At 42.4% G+C, this 21,728-nt stretch overlaps 1 protein-coding gene across 5 annotated transcripts in view; it reads left to right on the forward strand.

Annotated features, from left to right (window-relative positions):
- Positions 1 to 282: 282 nt before the first annotated feature.
- The window catches only part of LOC125005202 (protein unc-13 homolog C), a 97,317-nt gene continuing 75,871 nt past the window's right edge, over positions 283 to 21,728 (forward strand). For all 5 annotated transcript variants that reach the window (XM_047580321.1, XM_047580322.1, XM_047580324.1 and 2 more), the window contains exons 1-5: positions 283 to 920; positions 7,137 to 11,370; positions 18,047 to 18,069; positions 18,665 to 18,711; positions 19,598 to 19,676. In XM_047580321.1, the coding sequence (XP_047436277.1) occupies positions 7,329 to 11,370; positions 18,047 to 18,069; positions 18,665 to 18,711; positions 19,598 to 19,676 (4,191 nt within the window). In that variant the 5' untranslated portion in view covers positions 283 to 920; positions 7,137 to 7,328. The remainder of the gene's footprint in view (positions 921 to 7,136; positions 11,371 to 18,046; positions 18,070 to 18,664; positions 18,712 to 19,597; positions 19,677 to 21,728) is intronic.

The following is a 21,728-nucleotide window of genomic DNA, read 5'->3' on the forward strand; positions in this document are numbered from 1 at the left end:
GCCCTACTGGAATTATACTCACACACATCCTCAATTCCCCTGCCCTCTGGTTTTTATTATTTATTCTTTTTTGCCTCTTTTTTTTTTTCAACTGAAGGCATTTTCCCATAGCGTGTGTGTTCGTTTGGGGTATCTTGTGTCTTAGTGTGTATGTGTGTGCGCGAGCGCGCGTGTCTGTGGGTTTAATTCTCTCAGTGAACACACAGACAGAGAGAGAGAGAGAGAGAGAGAGAGAGAGAGGAAGAGAGAGAGAGGAAGAGAGAGAGAGGAAGAGAGACAGAGTTTTGTACATGGGAGGGATGGACACTCTCCAGCCAAGGAGCAGAGCCTCAGTCTGGGCAGCCAGGAGTACCATCGCTGCCTCCCTCCCCATCACCACCGCCACCACCACCCGCCTGCATCCCGTTTTGGACTAGACGCCCCGCACTGTGACACTGTCTACGAGCGAGGGGGGTTACGGTTGTGTGACTGTGTATGTGTGTGTGTGTGAGAGAGAGTGAGAGTGAGAGAGTGTGTGTGTGTGTGTTTCAGCCGTGGAGCAAATAAAACCCGGCAGCCTGCTGCATCATTCGCTCCCCCGTAACGCGAAACAGGGGAGCACAGCAGTGGAACGACAGAGAGGAGGGGGAGCACCGTCGGTGGCATGGAGGAGAGGTGTGTGTGCGTCTCTTCGCGGAGGCAGGGCTCTGGGATGTGGTGTCTGACGGACGCGGAGGGATGCTGTGAGCTCTGGTATTAGCAGGCAGCTGCGCACCGAAGCCGCTCTCTCCCCTCCCTCCCTCCCTCCCGTTCCCCAGAATCGCTGCTCTCCACTCCAGCACCGACCATTCACTGGAAAAGGGGTATCTGCTCCACGCGACTCGCTTTCCCCCCCACACACAACCGCCGGCGTCCTGCACGGGGATTTGACAAACAACCAGGTATGTGCGGCGGCGCGGCCCGTTTTGGGGCTGGCTGCGCGTTTGCATGGTGTGGGGATCTTGACTGAGTTCATCCTATAGCTTCTTGTTGCTTCCCTCCCCTCCCTCTGTGGCCCTGTCAGTGGATTAATGAAACGTGTATGAGAATGGTGCGGATAGATGGCATCCTCTATCGGATGGAGCTGAGGTGAAAAACACACCAAAAATGTTAGATGGTCTCGGCGTTTGTAACGAAATCCGAGTCTGACTCAGGCACTGTCGATTCCACAAATGCAATGTCCCATTGCTCTCATTCTCACATTCTCCCCGTGTTGTTGTGCACAACGCACAACATGAACGTATGTGAGCAATGCTGTCGTCTCACGCTGAGTAAAATGCGATGAGACTGGTCCTTCTCATGCCGGCCAAAGAAATGATAATATTTTGATTTATGAGAGGAGACAATCTGTTGTGATGTTGGCTGGCTTCCTGAGGCTGCAGGCAGATATTTATTTCACTGTTGGGAAATGGACACAGGTTAGTGGAACGGAGGCAGAAATGTAGCTGAGGATGGGCGTGAGGGCAATATGATCTGAGGATGCACACACCCTCACACACACTGGTCCGATCTCCTCTCAGCAAATGCATGCTTAAAAGCAACCGTGCACGGACGCATGCACGGCTCACATGTGTGTGCACGCACGACTGCACGCAGATGCACGGACTTCCACACGCACTCCCGCGTAACCCTAATCCACGCTCGGGCCATAATCCATAATCATGTGTTTTTGGAGACATGACGTAACACATCCCATCTATATGCATCCGCTTCTAAAGGTTTCCACAAAAACACTGCACCCAGAAGGGTCACAGCGGGTAGCATAATTGCCTGCAGTGAAACAACTTCAATTTGACATACTTGGGTTTTCATCAGGAGAAAAGGAGCAGTTGTACTATTGTGAGAAATAGGTTAGCATGTCTCTAGCTGACACTCGTTTTCAATGAAGGAGAGTGGCTGAGATTACACTTGCTGTGAGAAATGGAGCGTTTTAGAGTGCTCTGCTAATCAGATGCATTAAATGAAAACGGAGGAAATAAGTCCCTGGGTAGGAAGGGCCCAGCAGTGCATCAGAGCATTTGAGTGGGTGTGGCTGAGGTGCTCCCACTTTCTCTGGAGGTTTCTCTGGTCTGACTCACAAGTGGGAGGGGCTATTCCTCATGACCACAGGAATTCCCAGATTTGGTTTTGTCACACTTTCCACTCGTCTCTGACCGAGCAAGCTGAGTAATGCATTATTTTATAACATGCATGAGAGGTAGTCGGGGACGGAGTTACATTCTAAGGTATGTCTAACGGAGCTGTTCAGTGTCTCGGATATTGTTTCAAGTTCCAGGACGTCAGCATTGCACAGAACAAGCAGCTCATGACTTTAAAACGATCCAATGTACAAATCGCATTCCACAACTTGTCTAAACCCTTTTGTTCCCATTGTTTACATGCTACTTCCATAAATAGATTGCAAAAACCGATCCCAACTACCACCCACTTATCTCTCTAGGTGCTACAAAATGAGTTATATCACACCTAATCTGCTCATGTAATTTTACAGTTTGCATTGAGGGTGAACAATAGCGCAGATGCTGTAGCTCTAGATAAGATCCCGTCCTCACATGTGGGTGTCATGATGGCTCTGAATGAATGGCACCATTTAATGTGTGACCCATTTGCTGCAGAGTCTGCTCACGCCTGTGGTCAAACTGGTAACGCACACATGAGTAAGATAAGGTGATTTAGTTATCTTCTTTCCTTCTTTCCTAATTCTTGCATCATTACACTCTAATGGGATGATACAGGCGATACCTCGTGGGTATTAGCAAGTCATTTGCACATCAGCCCCAGCTCTGGAAGAGGGCGAATGCTTCATTTGTCAAACCTTAACATGCAGATGTCAGGATGTTGGCTCTGTAAGTGAAAGGCAGCTCCCTAATTGGTGATCAACACTCATTAAACACTACTACTCTTTCATTGTGATTTGCCCAGACAGAGTGCAGCGCACTGCTTTGTGTAAGTGATGTACCAGTGTCTGCTACAGTAAACGGCGACATATCCCAGGCTGCTATCAGCCATGATTGCGGCTCAGTTTAGTACGTTAAGCACATCTCCAAAATTGCATCACAGACGCATTAAAGTGATTGGTTTAAATTAACCAGGTTTAATTGGATATGTTGTTTGAACCTTGTATAAAAAGGTTTCACGGTGGCTGACTCCTTCAACAAGGTGCAGATTTAAAATACATAAATGTGCGTGTTGAACACAATTTAGAAAGTGGGCCACGCATTTTACCACTTGCAATACATAAACTGACATAATGGAAGGAAAACTTCACTGAAGCAAGATTCTTTAAGACTGTTTTATTTGCCTTTATTTAACCAGGTCGATCCCACTGAGATACAAAGACCTCTTTTCCAAGGGAAGCCTGGTCAAGACAGCAGCCTAGGAAAGTTGCGACAATTAAGAACAGACAGCAACTCACACAACACAAATAAAATACATGGAAGAATAAAAACAACAGGACTAAGACTCGGAATTTACATCAAAACAAGGACAAGTACGAAATGTAGCTGCTGCAGGGTCTTTCACACGGGTTTTCAAAGATCCAAGAGTGATTAGTTCCTTTAACTTTAAGTTTGATTAACAACAATCAAAAAGCTTACTCATTCTCCCACTTATTTATAAATATTTTCTGAACTATCCATAGTGTGGAATAGACCATTTTGAGAGAAGAGACCCTTTTTGCTCTTTGCGGTGTTGCTAATCTGATCAGTTTAGAGGGGAACCTTTGGTCAGTCTAGTAAAACCTTGAGTTACCAGACTGACCAAGTGTAAATAAATCATGCTTAAAACAAACTTCCTGGCTGAACCTTTGCATGTTCATCAATTATTCACACAAACCGTATCAACTTGTCTTCCATCTTGCCACTCCCTTGTCTCACTTGCTTTTATTTTTGGCTTTCATCCTCTTTATATTCAAATATGCTGGAAGCCATATTTGGTCAGGATCCCGTACTCTAACACTGGCCTCGACTGAGTGCCGAGCACTTACACACACACACCTGTGTGTCTGCAGTGTCGGCAAAGGATGGCACATGTTTGTTTGATCGGGCAAAAATTGCTGTCAGATATGTGAAAGACCTGAATCACTGAGCTGGCCTCAGAACGGGATGAAAACCACTTCATCTCAGCAGCCAGGACAAATACAACCAGCTCATCCAGCATCAGAGCAATGACCAACAATTATCTTGCAAAGGCCAAAACCAATATGTCAGACAACATCAAAGGAGATAGACAGTTCTTTTGTCAATGCTGATTTTAAAGAATCAGTTGCTCCTTTTAGCTAAAACTCAGGCAATTATTATAATCATCCACTACTCCTAATACATTTTCATGACAAATTGACATAATTTCTGTGTTCTTTTGTTCTTATATTGCAGTCCCCCAAATGGTTTAACATTTTTTAAAATTTTGTTCATTTTAATTCACTCCTGTCTACACGTGACCCCCATTTCATACTGCATTTCATGCAAGCATTTCATTCTGTGTGTATTGAGTGTGTAGATAAAAATTATAAGTCGTTTTCGTATGTCTTTGCATGCTGCTGTGAAAGACTCGTTTTCCAGCAATTATTAATTTGTATCTCATGACACAGTGCGGTATTAATTTCCCTGTCCTGGTCAATTTAAATAACTAATCTTGCTAAAACAATATATAGTCCCAGCACATTATAATCACAGAATCACTGAAGCCGAACTATTGCATTAATCAAAACCAGGATAGTTGTTAACACACACATGCAGGGTGACAATGTTTTGCTCTCCTTTTAAAAAGCGTCAACAGCAGACACATTGGATTTAACAGCCATCTGTGAAAAGATGTACCTTGTTATTTTATTCCCTCTTAAGGTCATTAAACAACCATGGATTAGACACAGACAGAAACTGAAAGCCCTGCCTCACAGATTACTTGTTCCTTCTTTTGTAATTGTTTTACAAGTGGCTTCCCTCAGGTAGCATAACAATGTAGCATCTGCTCTTTCTTTTGGTATATTCCTGTAACTGTAGATCTTGGGTGGCCCATGGCCATCAGCCCGGCTGATGTTGCTGTCGTTGAGCCATTCAAAGCAGAAAATGAGTGCCATCAGTATTTTTCCATCTGAGGAGTTTTCCACAAACACTTCATCTTCTTCAATAATAATAAAAATCCACCTGTTCTGGTGTGCATTTTCAGATTTAAAAACTGACCTTTTAGATAATCTAATATTTGTGTCTGTAAAGTGCGAATGCACCTTATTGGATCTGGACCACTGCCCAATTCCTAAAACGCAGGCGTAAATTGGAACCCACATTCATTCACATTTTCATACTTAATAATCTTAAAATGTGTCAACATCGTTGGCTGTGGTTGATAGGCTGACACCTATCAGGTCTTGCATGTAAGTATAACTTCGAAGTCCAGATGAGCGCTGATGGTGAAAGATGGTGAGGCAGTCATGGAACATATTTAAACAATATCTGCTGTGATTTATTTATGGGGGGCAATTTCAGGTCATGCCCCATCAGTTGCAAAAGGCTGCCGTTGGCTTTGCGCCAGTCTGTGAGAGAGCTGAGTCATGAACCTCCTCATACCATGAAATACTATGTAGTTGTCTTCCCCATGTCATCATGTTCACATTCGCTTGTAGTTGGTACTACACTATACCATACCACACCACATACCAGGAAGCTACACACTTGTATTGTCCTGCAATTCTAAATTTACATGTGATTAATGACTCCACTTCATCCATTGATATTGGCACCATTGCACGAGGCATTTCTATATTACAAATAAAAGCTTGGGTCGAGCCTCAACCCGGGAGTCAAGCTGCTAGAGTCATTCCATCATGCAATGGTGGCAGAAAGCCTTGCAGTCACACTGGATCCTGGCTACAAAGTGTTAAGGTCTACTTGCAAATGCCTGCTTCTTCTTCAGTTGCCAGCCATAAAAGCTAACTGCGATGTTGTGTTGCACACCTCATTTGAAGTGAGCATGTCTCTGTGGTCGCGAGACTGTAGACACATCAAGCTCTAAACCCCAGAACAAATGTGAAGCAGCTGTCAGATCCTCCACACAGCAAACATCCCTCTTTCGACTCAGTTGACCAGTTCTGCTCTATAGAAAACACGCACCTCTCATAAGCACTGTGAGCTATTGAAGGCTTAACACAAGTTATGATGCATGATTAAAGACGTCATTTCTGTCATCGCTGGTGCTATGCAGATGCTTCAGGTAAACCAATTGGGACATTAAATGTATCATCATCAACATGCAGTCAATCATTCAATTTACCATTTTAATTAGTGATCATTGCATCATTCTGATTATAATAGATATGTGGAAAAATGTTGAACTGGGTTTCAGCTCCATTCATTATTTATTCATTGTCTGTTACAGTTTATTCTCTAGAGGGTGGTGGGGTGGCTGGGGCCCACCCCACCTGTCACTGTGTACAAACTGGACAAGTCGCCTGTCCATTACAAGGCTAACACAATCACACAATCACAAGCTAACCTCACAGGCGTGTCTTTGGACTAAAGAAAAACAGATGTGTTGAAAATAAAAAGGAATGCAAAGTTCAGTTCCTATTTGAAGATGAAATATTACCAGTAGAATTTTTCATCACACCATATATGTATTTCTCATGAATAAACTGCTGAAATATGACCATGGTTTAGTTTGTTGCTCCCCGTGTTCCACAGACACTGACATGAGTACTCCATCACTGAGGCAATTAGAATAATTGGCTAGCTCTTGCTGTAGAAGCTGGATACATCAGTGCTGCCAGTGGGTCTATTGACCTTGACTGACACATACACACATACATGATTGTACACAGTATCATGTCTCTCTCTCTCTGTCAGCGTTCTTTCTGTCAGGGCCTCTGCAATACAGTTAAATTGACATCAGTGTAGTATAGTTGACTATAGATAGAAAAATGCACTTTGTTTGATTTTTTCATATTCGAGGGATAGTTTTGGGGTCAGTGTGATTTCTCAATCAGAGATGTTGACATTATGCATGATAATTTTTAACAGAACGTTACTGTCTTGGTATATGCCAAGTAAACCAGTATCTACTGTGTAAATTGTAATATCTGCTACCTATTACTAAAGCAAATTCTATTTCTTTTTGTCTTACAGGGAGATGTTTCTTTTCTGGAGGAAGGCAACTGGATTCAAATATATTAGCGTGTCTTTTCGTGGACTGTGGTCTTAGTGATTGTGAGCTGGGCGTCCACTGTCAAGCCCAGTTCAGCTGCGCTTGGCTCACTCAATACCCAACCAACTTCTCTTTTTATTAGATGAAAACAATCGTCCACAGGATTGCCATCCATGGTTTCTGCCCTAATCAAGACTATATCATCCTACATTGAAAAGATTTGCAAAGGAATGTTTACAAAGAAATTGGCAAACCCAATAAAGAAGAAAGAGAGAAGCGAAAATAAAGAGCCCAAATTGTCCACTGATTTGCAAGCACACAATCTAACACTCTCTACCACACTGAAGACTACAGTTAAAAAGATTTCCAAATGCTCTTCGGCACGTAACATATCGCTTGAAGAAGACGACGGAAAGAACGACTGCTCATCCTTGTCACCCACTTTCAGTTATCGTGTAGCTATAGCAAATGGACTCCCGAAAAACCCTATTTTTTTGAATAATAATGAAAATTTATTTCCTGAGGTTCTTTCGATTGATAGTAGTTACTCTGACTCCTTGAGTGAGACTAAACCTATACGGAGACTGGATGAGCATAAATCACACACTATGCCAGTGAGACGAAACAGGAAGAGCCTCATCAGTTTGGCTCCCTCTGATGGCAGTTCTGAGGGTGAACGTGTTGAACGCTCCAGTCTACACACATTAAGGCTAGGCGCTCTACGCAAGTTAAGAAAATGGAAAAAGAGCCAGGAATGTGTGTCCTCAGACTCCGAGGTAAGCAATTGGCGGAAAACCCTGGGTATCCGGAGCAAATCCTTGGACCGTGCTGGACGGCAGCAGAAGAGTTCCACACTAGAGCCTGGCTCTTCCTCCACAGGTTGCATCAGTCAGACCCAGGATGTAATGGAAATGATCTTTAAGGAGCTTCAGGGAATAAGCCAGATAGAGACAGAACTGTCTGAGCTTCGTGGTCATGTAAATGCCCTAAAAAGCTCCATTGATGAGATCTCTAGCAGTGTGGAAGTAGTTCAAAGTGAGATTGAACAGCTTCGCTCAGGATTTGTCCAGTCTAGAAGGGAAACGCGTGATATCCATGACTACATTAAACAAATTAGCCACCAGGCCAACAATTCAACACTGCGGTTCCTCAATGTTCCTGAAGAAAGGTCAGAGAAAACAGAGAATCTAATATACAAAATACTAAAAGACAAAATGGGTTTCATTGACGCCCTTAAAACAATTAAAATAGAGCTTGCTCATAGGTTAGGGCAACAAAGAGAATGTTCCAACGCGAAACCCCGTCCTATTATTGTTATTTTTGCAACACCCCAAGATAGGGATATAGTTTTGAAAAAATGCTATAAACTCAAAGGAACAGGCATTACAGTCTCCACTGACAGCTTAACTCATGATGGAAAAGAGAAAAAAGACAAAACAATGTCATCCTCCCAAACCTATGAAAGCATGGATATCAAGGTCTCAGGAAAGGATAAAGTAGTGGAGAGTGATGATTGGGACTCAATGGACAGTGATAAAGAACTGGACGAATTAAGCAGAAATAAATATGCAATGGTGATTTCAAAGCCTGTTCACAAGAGCAAATCAGACAAGAGGCGATCTCATGATCATAGCCGGTCAGGAGATGAAGCAGGATACTCAGGCACAGTACACTATGCTGATGACACTTACTACGACACAGATAAGCATGGAAAGGCTTACTACTCCGACCTGACCCCAGGTTGGCTCTCTCAGAGTGACTATTCCACCCCAAAACTCAGCCGCTCCGAATCTGACTGTTCAAAACTTTGCCAGTCATACTCAGAAGATTTTTCAGAGAGTCAGTACTTTACACGGGCAAATGGTTGCTCACTGCTGTCATCCTCAGATCAGGAACTATGGCAAAGAAAACAAGAAGACATGGCATCCTCTTGGTATGCTAGCCCAAGTCACACCCTTGGCCAGGATAATCAAACTTATGAACACAACGAGGCTGAGACGACAGAAACAATTGACAGTGGTGTTAGTAATGGACTTGTATGTATGTCTGGGGATAGAAGTCACTACAGTGGCTCCCAGCTCTCTTTGCAAGGTGATCTATCACCCTGGAAAGACTGGCATCATCTGGAACAAGGTGCTGACTCTGGCTTGGAAGCCTCCATTGAGGTTAGCAGTCCCTTTGACCCATCAACCATTCCAGGTTTTCCAGAGAACATCACTAAATGCCAGGAGGTTGATTTGCAGTTTGAAGGAGACGAGGAATTCATGATGCTTGATAGAGAACCTGCCCTCCCACCTATTACCACTCACATTATTCCTCCCATCACAGAACGGGAGTCTGTCATCAAGACATCTGCTCGGCAGCCTAAAGAGGGATGTAAGGCAAACGCAAAAGAAAGCACGAAAGTATCATCTAAAGATGCCCCTAAAGGTGCTAAAGTGACACACAAACAAACTAAGCAGGCTCCTAAAGAAGAAACTACCAAAATATTGCCAAAAGAAAGTCCCAAGGTAGCTGCTAAGCCTAAGGTGACATCTAAAACAGCGCCTAAAGAGTCACCTAAAGAAATTTTGAAATCAGCAGCTATACCATCTCAAGCCCCTCCTAAAGATAGTCCTAAACTCACCCCCAAAGATACAACAAAGACCACAATTAAAGAAGCATCTAAAGTGACTCCTAAAGTAAGTTCTAGTGAGACTGTCAAAGTCAGTTCTAAGGTGATCCCTAAAGACAGCCCAATAATTACTCCTAAAGAAAGTCCTAAAGAGTCACCTAAAGAGAGTCCTAAAATAACGCCAATAAACACCCCTGTCCTGACACCTGCATCGACCCCTAAAGAGTCCCCTAAAGAGTCCCCTAAAGAATCTCCTAAAGTCATTGTTAAAGAATCCCCACAAGTTGTCTCTAAAGAAGTTCTGAAAGCTACTGCTAAAGAAGTTACCAAAGAAGCTTCAAAACCACCCCCAAAAGAGGTCCCAAAAGAGATACCTAAAGTACCATCAAAGGAGATCAATAAAGCTCCCAGTAGAGAAGCTGCTAAGACTCCAACTAAGGAAGTTCCAAATGTAGCCCCTAAAGAGGGCCCTAAAGTGACCCCCAATGATACCCTTAAAGCAGCTCCAGCAGTACAAAAAGTAGCCTCTAAAGATATTACTAAGGATAGTCCCAAATCAATTCCAAAAGAGAAATTTCCTGAACTGGATGTTAATCATAGCTTTCACCAGTCCCAGAGTAAGTCTTCATCCATGTACCGCAGCCAGAGTGAGATTCGCACAGAGAAGGTTGAAGAGGTTCCTAAGTCTTGGAGCAGTAGACTCAGTATAGATCTCAGTGAAAAGTCCTTTGGTTTTGGCTTTGGATCCACTCTGCAGAGAGCTAAGTCCGCTCTAGAGGTCGTTTGGAAGTCTGGCGCTCAGAACACACCTGCTCCTCCTGAAGAGCCCACTAACTCCTCATTTATGGGGCGTTTCCGCACACTGTCCACATCTACTACAAATAACTCCAGTACTACAGCTGATTCAGATGAGCCTGTCTTCTCCAAGTCAGAAGATGAGAAAACAGGTGCAGAACCTGGGGAAGAACCAGTCGACAATGAGACTCACTATGTTGAAGTGATGGAGCAGGTACTAGCTAACTTGGAAAACAGATCTAATACTAATGAGACAGACGAGACCGATGAGGTTGTGCAAGAGTGTGAGACCTCTCAGGACTATGACGTATCTGATGACACTGAGGCCTTCCAAGACAATGACGCCTCTCAGGACTTTGAGGCCTCTCAAGATTTTGAAGTTCCCGATGACTACGAGGCAAGTAAGGAGGCTCGTGTTCTGGAATATGATTGCAGTTTGGATGAGCAGTTTGATGAAGAGTACAATGAGGATTATGAAACCCAACTCACTGAGGACACTACTGAATATGATGCAATGGTAGAGTATGTAGATGTAGAAGAACCAGATGAGACCGAGGACAATGATGTGACAGAGGAGATGGAAGAGGGTGGCGAGGATTTAGAGGAGATAGAGGACATACCAGAGGAGGCCACTGAGGTGTCTGAAAAAGTAAAACAACAGCAAGAGGATGAAAACAAAAACGTTCCGGAGGAAAAGCCTGTAGAAGCTCCACCCAAGAAGCGCATTCGACCCACATTCAAGGAGGCAGCGCTGAGGGCCTACAGGAAACAGATGGCTGAACTCGAGCAGCAGATCCTAGCAGGAGGTATGCATCTTTACTTCTCATTGTTGTTAGAGTTAGAGTGTCACTTTGAACATACTCTATATGTTGTAAATAACAGCAACTACTCATCAAAATTAAATGCCCAGAAAGCAGGTGACTGTTGAGTGTCAGATGTTGGAGCATTGATACTGACAAAAGTTGTACCTTGTGATACAATAAAATGGGAAGAAATAATGTGAAGTACATACAACCAAAATCCGCAAAGTTACTTTGGCCTCCAAATCTTAAACAGCAAGAAGGTCTCAAGCATCAGAGGAAGCCTAAGTCTATGTATTTAATTTATATGGTGGAGACAAGCCAAGGACTTGACACTTTGTGGGAACTTCAGGCTTTGATCTTCTTGAAGGATGTCTTTGAACTAATCATGTATTCAGGGTTGAAATATTTAAAGAAAATATTGAAGAGAAAAAAACTCTAATGGTTGCTGACAGTGTTTGATGGCATTGACTTTGTATTTGTAGTCCCATGGCTGCATCTAGCTGCCATGCTAGATACCCTTGCAGTAGGCTGTGGCTAAAAGGGTAAGATTGTCATACAGGTTTATTGTTTATCACCACAATTTAATAGACCTCAAAAACTACAGTAGGACTGTCCTCCAAAACTACCATGAATTCTTTACAATGAATAAAAACATGACCACACTCTGTTATTGAGTGTTGTGTGGTGGCATCCACATCGACTTACTCAATTGTCAGTTTGTGTCATACATTTGCTTGACTACAGTAGTTGCCTTGAATCAAGATGTTTTCAAACTGCTGGGATTACCTGAAAACAAGTTTGATCCATTGGTGAAACTTTCTTCATCTTGGAAATTAAGAAGACACGAGGGAATTTCCACTCTTAAAATTAAAAAGGATTTGACCTACATGTGTAGCTGCAACTGTGGTAATCACTGTGAGACAGGTTAGAGGAGTACTGGCTACAGCTCAATACTGGCTGTGTGGCAGTTGTGTTCACAACAGTAGACAAAATCACTGTTAATTACAGTTTTACCACTTGTACAGAATTTATATGTACAGTATTTATATTTGACTAAGTCATCACCATCAACATTTTGGGAACGTAGGCAGAGGTGGATCACTAGTTATTTTCAGTCAAGGAAAATACAGATATCGATTTTGAGAGTTATAAAAGTAAGGCATGATACACAGCCCTTAACATTTAATAGGAAGTATGGTTATAATGACATGTGATATATGCATATTTAGTGGGACAGTTTACATTGTGAAATCAAATTACTTTATGGTGATATGAATTTGAAACGTCAAATGACACGTTTGTTCCTCGTTTTCTTTCTCTCTATGGACTCTAACTGTACAGTTTTTTGTCTTACACATTGCTTTGGCTGAGTCAATCTGGGCGACTGACTCACTGACTGATTGACTCACTGCTCATTGTTGAATCATGTGTGGTGAGGCATGCTGCTCGCCCAGGGCCTATGACTTTAAATAATAACGTGTGACCAATTGTCCTCACCGTCCAGTGGGTTTTTGGCTATTTTTTATCTTCTGTTAAAGCTATCGGTTGTGGCTTTCTGTAGTGTTTCTATATTGTCCACGTTATTTAATTTTCACAATTTAGACTGAATATTGCTTTGAGGCCACGTTACAGCAGGGATAACCAAAAACAACAGTAGACTAGAAAAATTGTTTACAGAACTCTCAAATGTGCTTGCCTGACACCGATACAGTCAGCGCATAAGACTGAAGATTCACACAATCTCTTCCACTTACGTTCACAAACTTTGCTGAAAATGAACACAGTTAGTTAAAAAACTACTTATCCTCTGATGGAAAAATAGCCATAAATGGATGCATACTCCCCTCCCCCTGATTAGCTTGATGCCTTCATCTCTTGTGGCTGATGTGTGCTCATCGTGCTCGTGCGCTGAAGCGTGCTGGCTGGTCTGTGTGGAAGCTGTGTAGGGAGTCTCAGCAGCATTGCCACTACTGCCAGGCCCGTCTTCAACTGGCCACAGCAGCGTCTGTATTCAGATGCTAATTCACACTCCCAAGGGCATTCTGTAACCAGGTCAGCCTTGCTTGGAATATTTATAGAGGTCTGCTACTAGTGAATTTTGCTGTTTTCTCCTGGGGGAGCAAAGAAGGTAGACCCTCTTTATGCTTAGCGCACCATTTCTCAAGAAACTGAAAATCGAATGACTCTGTTGTCGTCGTTTTAGACGAGCTCATCAGATTCAGTGCACTGACTGGTTTATTGTCATTGTTGGGAGAAAGTGAAAAGCATCTTCTGTGCTCTTAATTTTGAGAGACTCTGGCAAATTAAACACTTAAAAACATTGCTTCGGTGTTCTTGAATCAAGCTCATTAACATCATACTTGTACTCCCCCTCCCACCCTACATGCTTTGGCATGAAACCATATTAATACAGATTAACACAACAATTTTGAACTTATCTCTACAATGTAAATCTTCGATCCAAAAACAATATGTCTTTGGTTAAATGAGGTTTTACCCCAATGCACTATTCTTGGTTCATGCCTTACAGGATTCTGTTTTTTCGCTGAAATATTGAAGTAAATAAACCCACTGACATCAGCTTCCCACGGCCTCAAACCCTTAGTCATAGTTGGAAAAAAAATTGGAGCTGACGTGCACAGTGAGCGCTAGTATTGCACATATACTGTAGTTGATGTGTCTTGTTCTATAGCCTGGTCATGTGGTGTTGTTTGAATCATCACGGGGACAAGCAGTGAACAAATTGGTTGTACAGGCATCCAGGACATTCATATCTCACTCTGAGCTCCCACATTCCATCAAAGCCCGGAGGCGGCACCTTCCGACCGCAGGCGCTTTCCTCTTTCCTCTCGTGTTTTGCCCCAGAATTATTTTCCAAAAAAATATTTGAGAGATTAATAAAAGTATAGTTTTTTATCTAGACTCTAGATTTAGCGAATAGTACTATCAAATTATTTTTTTTTATTTGTACATCTGGACAACTTCAGTATGTTGGAAAACACAAAGAAAACACAGGTTTCACCGCCATTTAGCATGTAGCGGTGTTAGCATGTTAATGTGGTCCATGCTGGAAACAGCCATAAAATAGATACAAGCAGCGAATAAGCACGATCATGACAAACGATTTTACATAAACAGATCATAAACAAATGATTGAAAAAAATCCCAACATTTCACAATAAAATACATAAATACTATGGACACACAAATATCATAAAATTGTTTCAGTTTATGCAGATCACTCAGTCAACCCCACGTCAAAATAGTTAAATTTAGGGGGGCTTTTTTTTTTTAAAGCCCATTTAACAATTATTAGACTCAGACCCCACGTGTGCTTTTCGTTTGACCGTAGACCGTTTTACTTGTCACAAAAGGGAAAGCCTACGTGTATTAATGGCACAGCGCCTGCACTCTGCTTTGGGGAGGTCCTGCTTTTGCACATGCTGGTTCACTGTAATAGCTTACAGGGACACGTAATGGAACTGTGTCATGATAATTCCCCTTGCTTTCCCTACTTTTCACAAGTCTAAGACTCTATTTTAGGCAGTTCAAGCAAACCCAGATATATCCCGCCAGTGCAAAACTCCTTTTTCTGGTTTATATTTGGGAAGTCCTTTACCACGAGTACAGCTTTTCAGTAGAACATTGGTAACTTGGTAGGCAATGATAGGACAAGCTGATCTTAAATATAATAAAAGCTGAGCTTATTATATTTAGATTCAACTACTTTGTTTTATTTAAGGGCAGCTACGACAAGTGAAAAGGATAAAACCTTTTTATTAATATGCTGCATATCACCATGAAACCGCTCGATTACATGCTTTACATTTATTTGCTGTGTTACAAGTTACCTGGATTTCTTTTTAAGTTAGACATCTTCTAAAACAAGCACTCAGTTGTAAGAAAGTCATATTTATATAGTTATAAACTTCCAAAACAAAACTGTAGTGTCTGTCATGTCATGTTACCGTATTATTGCTGCCACTTCAGCACGTTAGCAAAATACCAAAATGATTTGAATGGTGTCTTTAAGTCTAGATGTTAAGTAGCTTTTCTCCAGTCAGTGGAAACTTTTTATTAGAGCTGAGTGTTGGCCTTGAGCCATGGTCACTTCTCAACTTCTCAACTACAAGTCAGTGACTCCACTTCTACTTCCGTCCTCTCTGCTGCCTGTAGAATAAACTTTCTGCTAGCACTATAATTTAAGTTGTGTTCCAGTCTGGTGCAGCCAATTAAAAGCAAAGTACTGCACCAAATAAAACGTTACAAAAGTTAAATTTGAATCTGTAACTTTAGATGTTGTTACCGTATGCAGACTTTCAGGTCCGTTACAAAAGGTCAATGTACTTTACTGCCTAACATCAAAATGCAGTTTTTTTAAGGTCAGTGTAATAATACATCTGATGAAGGAATGCGTATCATCAAACTTTCTTAATAAAGCGTGTTACATTTGGAACGCACAGCTAAACAGGGCCATAGATGTTATCATAGTAATAGCAGTGTCGAATTCATTCAATACTCCCGACCGCAGAACAGGTTAAAGCTTTTAGGCTGCAGCTCATCAGACAACCGCATGCATTTGGGATTTACTCGTTGACATTTTTTCTTTCTTTCAATCTATTACATGAATCCCAAACTTCAAAGAGGTTTTGAGAGTGCCATGGGCCCTGCTCCTCTTTATTATCTCAATTTTCTTTGTGTGTGTTTTTTATTTATTTATTTATTTATTTTTTTACAAGCAACAATGGAGTGTGCGAAAGTCGAATAAAATCTGTACAAGCAGAGGTCTCGGGGAAATCTGTTGTTCTACTGTCTTCTTGTTGTGTTTGTGCATGCATAGACACACAATTGTGTGTCTTCTGTAAACATGTGCTTGAAGGTGACTGCGTAAAAACACATGCACCGGTGTGTGCCGGTGCATCGGTCAGTCCTGATAACACTATAAGCCACGTGCTATCTCTTCTGCTTCAGAGAACCCTGATCTTTGCACGGGCAGCTTGTTGTTTTTTTCTCAGAAATGAAATGAAGGGTTCACTCTTTCTGCCCACAACACACGTACGCACAGGTTTCCCAGCAAGCAATTACATTTCACTTGTTCCACAGATTTAAGGTACCTGTGAAATGAGGTTTATATCAGCAGCCCATAGCCTATCTTTGTGGTCTGGCTTTATCTAGAGCAGCTGCAGACTTGCTGGTAGAGGAGATGGCTTTATCTTGTATGGCTGTGCTGAAAGTAGCTTAGCTGATCGCTGTCCATGGTGCGGCTTAGTTCCTCCATGTGTGCAGTTCCCTCACATGTGTTCAGCTTTTGGCGTCTCACCCAGTGGCATTATAGTCGCAGTACAGAAAAGGCTTCTCTACAAAAAATCTGCCTCTTTAATAATTTATAGTACCTCATATGTTGTTGACTAGTTAATGTTTTTTGAATCTGAGGACCATTCACTACAACAAGATGAGCACTTGTGGTGAACACTAATAGCATTACAGAGCACTGTGGACAAATGTGTAAAACATAGGTCTTCAACAGGGGGTCCTCGACCCCTAGGGAGTCCGTGGATGTACTGCAGGGGGGGTCTCAAAATCTTTGGTTGATTGGACATTTTTGATATATATTTTTTCTAATTTTCCCCCACAAATTTAATTTTTTTTAAATACATATTAACATGATTCCAACATATTTTAGTAAAGGGATAAATGGAGCTGTCTCAACATCAATCGTTTCACACAACGCCACTCTAGACCTGTCAATCAAAGCCCCTATCGCTGTTAAGCCAATCACAAGGCTGCATATTAAACACTGACTCTGGCAGAGTGGCTAACAGTGCATGATATGTATATAGGTATGAATGCAAAATGATAATAATAATGTATATTTATACATAGCACTAGGCAGAGTTTAATATATAACACATACAGTAGGTAGGGAGTCCCCACTTAATCTCTCATCAGTTAGTAGTCCTTGGCCTAAAAAACGTTGAAGACCTCTGGCGTAAAAGGATTGTTACTTTAGTCGTCAGCTAAGATTTTAAATGTTAAAGAAGTACTGAAAATATTAAATGCTTCTCAGTGTTGTCTCTTGCAGTGATAGGGACGCAGGAGCTGCTAATCCACAACGAACAGCCTGTTGTGTCATTTTAATCAGCGCAGCGATTTGATGTTTCTCTTGTGAACAGCTGTTTTCTCTTTGTAACACATCAGATCAGGATTTTGCTGCCATTTATCACCCATGGATCAATGGCACAGTAATTACACCTCTTAGAGTCTTGCTTATTTAAAGGGCTTGGCCTCTCGCAGCTCACCTCTAACATGACACCAACCGCTTATGCTTACCTAATGTCCCGTGCTTCCGTGCCGTCGAACTCGGGTAGCGCTATAGATCTGAGACATCGTCATTTTAATTCATTCTACGTTCTTTACTCGAGGAACATTTCTTCACATTTCTTCACATTGTGACCTTTAGCTGTGAGCTTCCTGTTTTTTTATAACGAGTATATACGGTAATCCTCTGTTCATAGCCATTGTCCCCGAGGTGCTTGTTGACTCTTGTCTCCATTTCTGCATAAATTGTTTGGCAAAACGGAATTGTGTCATCAGGCGGTAATAGTAGGTCGCTGTGTGTATTTTCTGGTGAGCTAATCCTCTCTAACTCTTTCAATCTTTTGTCATTTTCTCCTTTCAGACGCCAGTGCTTTGGATACTCAGGTTTTTTGTCACTGTTTATCTTCAGCTAATGGGATGCTGATTTCCTTGCATGTGCATGAATGATTTTTGTTGTTTCTGGGGTGATTGTGTTGTGTTGTGCTTGTGTCCCTTCTACCTTGGTGTATCTCTGTTTTCTTGTGGCTAAACGAAAGTGATATCAGTAGGTATGAAAGAGAATACAGCATGAGCCCTTGAGCCCTCTTTCTGTCACTTTGTGCTGGTTATCCCTTTATTCATCCTTTTTTTATTTTTCAGAAAATGATACGTTTTAAATTGGATATTTGGTCAGTGTGGAGGGAGTGTTACACAATAGGCATGTCTGGCCTGAAGCACGAAGAGCGGCAAACTTCTCAGTCTCGTGCCCACAAATTACATTGATGTGGAATAATTTGGTCTTTTGCCTGTGGTGCTTCCCTCCCTTCTCCCTGTGCTGTACTCGTACTCTCCTGTCGTTTGTCTGAGATCCAAATGTTCTTCCCAAGTATATTTTGTTGTCGCGTATTTATTTTAATTTAGTTTGCTGTTTGCTTTGTGTACACTGAGTGCGCTTATCATGTACTTCTTGTCTTACACTCTGTGTTTCTTCTCTCCGCAGCCTCGCAGTCTTTTGGATCCCAAATTGCTCGGCTTGCAGTCTGGAGGGTGAGTGGTGGCTCCCGTCCTCATCCGATCCATTCACGATTAGAGAAACCGGAGCTGCTGTGTTGTTTTGTGTTTCGTGCCCTTATGTTGAGACATATGGAGCTGAAATGTTACAGGCATCCTGGTCCTCTGGCGGGGAGCCCTAATTACAACAACATAAAAAAAAAACATGACGCCTTCAGAACATTTGCGGAACTGCTTCAGTGTCTGACTTCTCATGAAGACTCACACAGCCGAAGTGACACGTGCGATAAAATAGCTAATAATCGTGTTCCGCAGCAGACGCCGTGACTATGCCGCCATCTGCAGCATGCGTTGTAAAAAAAAAAGGCCAGGGTCCTCGCAACGAGGCAAAGGGCCGTGCTGCTTGTCACGTTGGGTATCTTTAGGGTCAAACCAATGATGTCCCCGAGAGCGCTGACAGAAAAGCTTGAGGAGTTTTATCTGTGTGGAGGCATTGGGGTCTTGATGTCACGTTGAGGTCACTCGAGCGGCCTTGAGTGACAGCTGAGGTGATGCCACTGAGAGCCTCACGGGGCAGGAGCACACTAGGGAGTTAAAAGACAGAGAGAGAGAGCAAGAGAACCAAAGGTGTGCTGTTATAGACTTAGAAAAAAACATCCTATGTTTGTCCACATCCACGTTTGAGGTGTGGATTCCGGCTGTTTATGTACCTACAAATCCAGTAACAGGTGTAACGTGGTTCAATAGCACAGTGAAGAGGAAGAGGAAAGGGTAAGACAGGTTAGGAAGCAGGCATGATGCATGGTGTTTGCCGGCTGTATAAATCAAACCCACCCCTCCCCCTCCTTTCACCGTAGTAATGTCTCCCCCAGCATGGTATTATTATGATATTAATACACCTTAAATCTGTCTGCTTCTCCAGGGCTGGCAGTATTCTTTATGGTATTGACAGCATGCCAGATTTACGCCGCAAGAGGACAGTGCCTCTTGTCCGAGACCTGGTGAGTCATCCGCCTCAACAAGGTTATGTCTGATTTATGTCAAATCTATCTAAGTGACCCCATGTTATAACACAGTAGTGGAATCCTGCCCCGCGTGAGTATGGACCCCTGCTGAGGACAGTGATATCTTTACTAGCCACCTGATAAAATGTGATAGAGCTTTAAAGTGAAAGTGTTTTTTTTATATGTTGTCATTTCACAGTAAACTCAGTAGTGAAATAATACCCTGTGATATGATGCTTATAAATGGTTATTAAACTGTAACTGTGTTACTTTCATCATACGGTTGTGACGATTCAAAATACGGAAAGGGACATGATGCGATACGGCTGAAATAAATTTTGAAAAAGTGACACGTAAACATCCGCTGTGATAAAATTAAGCCAGCAAGGAGCTTATTGGCAATAAAAGCGGCCACTTAAAACCCTGGCTGCTCCATTTAGAGCGCTACCTTGTGGGAATGTTAAATGCAACCTTAGCCATAACTCTGTTGGTGGAGGAATTAGTCCAGGGAGGGCATTTAAGACTTTGCATCCCAGTGATGCTCCGCCATTTGTTTTTTAGTGCAACATAATGTGTCATAAGGTATCCCGCAGAGAGGCCTGTTGCCTGTTGAACTCCACTCTAGCACTGTGACACATGGTTTGTCTTTCTGGAACACAAGAGTCTGTTGTGATGCCAGTAGTATTCATGTCTGTTTGTAACTGTTTGTCCGTTATGTCCCGCAGAGTTTGTTTGTCTTGTGTGTATTTGTTTCTCATTTATAAGTATTTTAGCCAAAGCAACCAAAATATTAACCCTTAGCTAACATCTCCTACCAGTTTGATACTGAAAAAAACCCTATTGAGTTTATTTGACTTAATACAAAATGCATTTTATGCAGATGATAATGCAGCTTGATGTTATACACATAGATGCTCATGAATGTTTATATATCACGGTGAACAACACGAGTTGATGCTGTATTTGTCCATATCTCTCATGAAATTAATAACCAACAATGTCTTGGTAAGTATGGGTTATCGTTTTTTATTTTTCACTTCTTCTGGATACTGCGTGTATATATTGCCATTCCTACATAGACCCATAACAGCTATGGGTGATATTTTTCAGTGAGTTGTCAGATTTCAGCCTCGCCGATGCTCGCCATTTTTCTAACGTTTGATTTATTTCATCTACACCACTCGGCGGGCGATTGAAAATAATTTGCACTAAATGTGAAATGTTGACAACTCAACCCAAAAATATATCCGAGAGACTTCATTGACTTCTGATTTAACTGTGTGGGGCTTTTAAATCATGTAAAAGTGACACTGAACGAGCCTTTTACACGTGGGATGAAGTCAGCAGTCAGCGATCTAATTGGTTCCCCCCTTTCATGCCTCTCCTTTGTCAATGTTCCCCATTTGCTGTGTGATTGCTTCAGGGCAGCAACAGCGCTTAATTGGAATGGACAGCAGGGTTCCCCCCACATTATGGAGGGATGCAAAAAAAACATTCACAAACAACAACAACAAAAAAGTTTGGGAGATAACATCTGGACGCAGGGTCTTTTTGTATTGCCTGCAGCAACCTCGGCAGTGCTGGTGCATGCTGATAAACTTACATCAACACTCACAGTTCATGTAGAGGTCACGTTCCCTCCTACATTCTCCATGGCTTCCATGGATCTTTACCATAGCTGGGCTGTACGGACGAGAAGGTCGTGGTAAAGACTGATCCAATATTGTCAGCTGTCCATGTCTGCATTCCTCTGTCACGTAACTTCCCTCAGTATGGGAACCCAGACTCAGTGGACATTAAAATAACAGCCACTTTATGTAAATGTGCGTGTCTCTGTGTGTCCCGTTCGTGAGCGTGCTTGTGTGTGGGCGTGTACCGGTTTACGTTCGAGTGAGTTCGTGACTGTCTGGGCAGATGTGTTGTTTTAAAGTGAGTGCGGGTCGGTGTTGTGCAGTACAGCTGGCTTCACCCATACGTGAGTGTGAGTGTGTTTGTGTGTGCGTGTGTGTGTCTTGTGTCTTGTGTTTCTCTGTATTGGTGTCAAACTAA

This window comes from Mugil cephalus, chromosome 3 (assembly GCF_022458985.1).
Source record: "Mugil cephalus isolate CIBA_MC_2020 chromosome 3, CIBA_Mcephalus_1.1, whole genome shotgun sequence".
Classification (NCBI taxonomy): domain Eukaryota; kingdom Metazoa; phylum Chordata; class Actinopteri; order Mugiliformes; family Mugilidae; genus Mugil; species Mugil cephalus.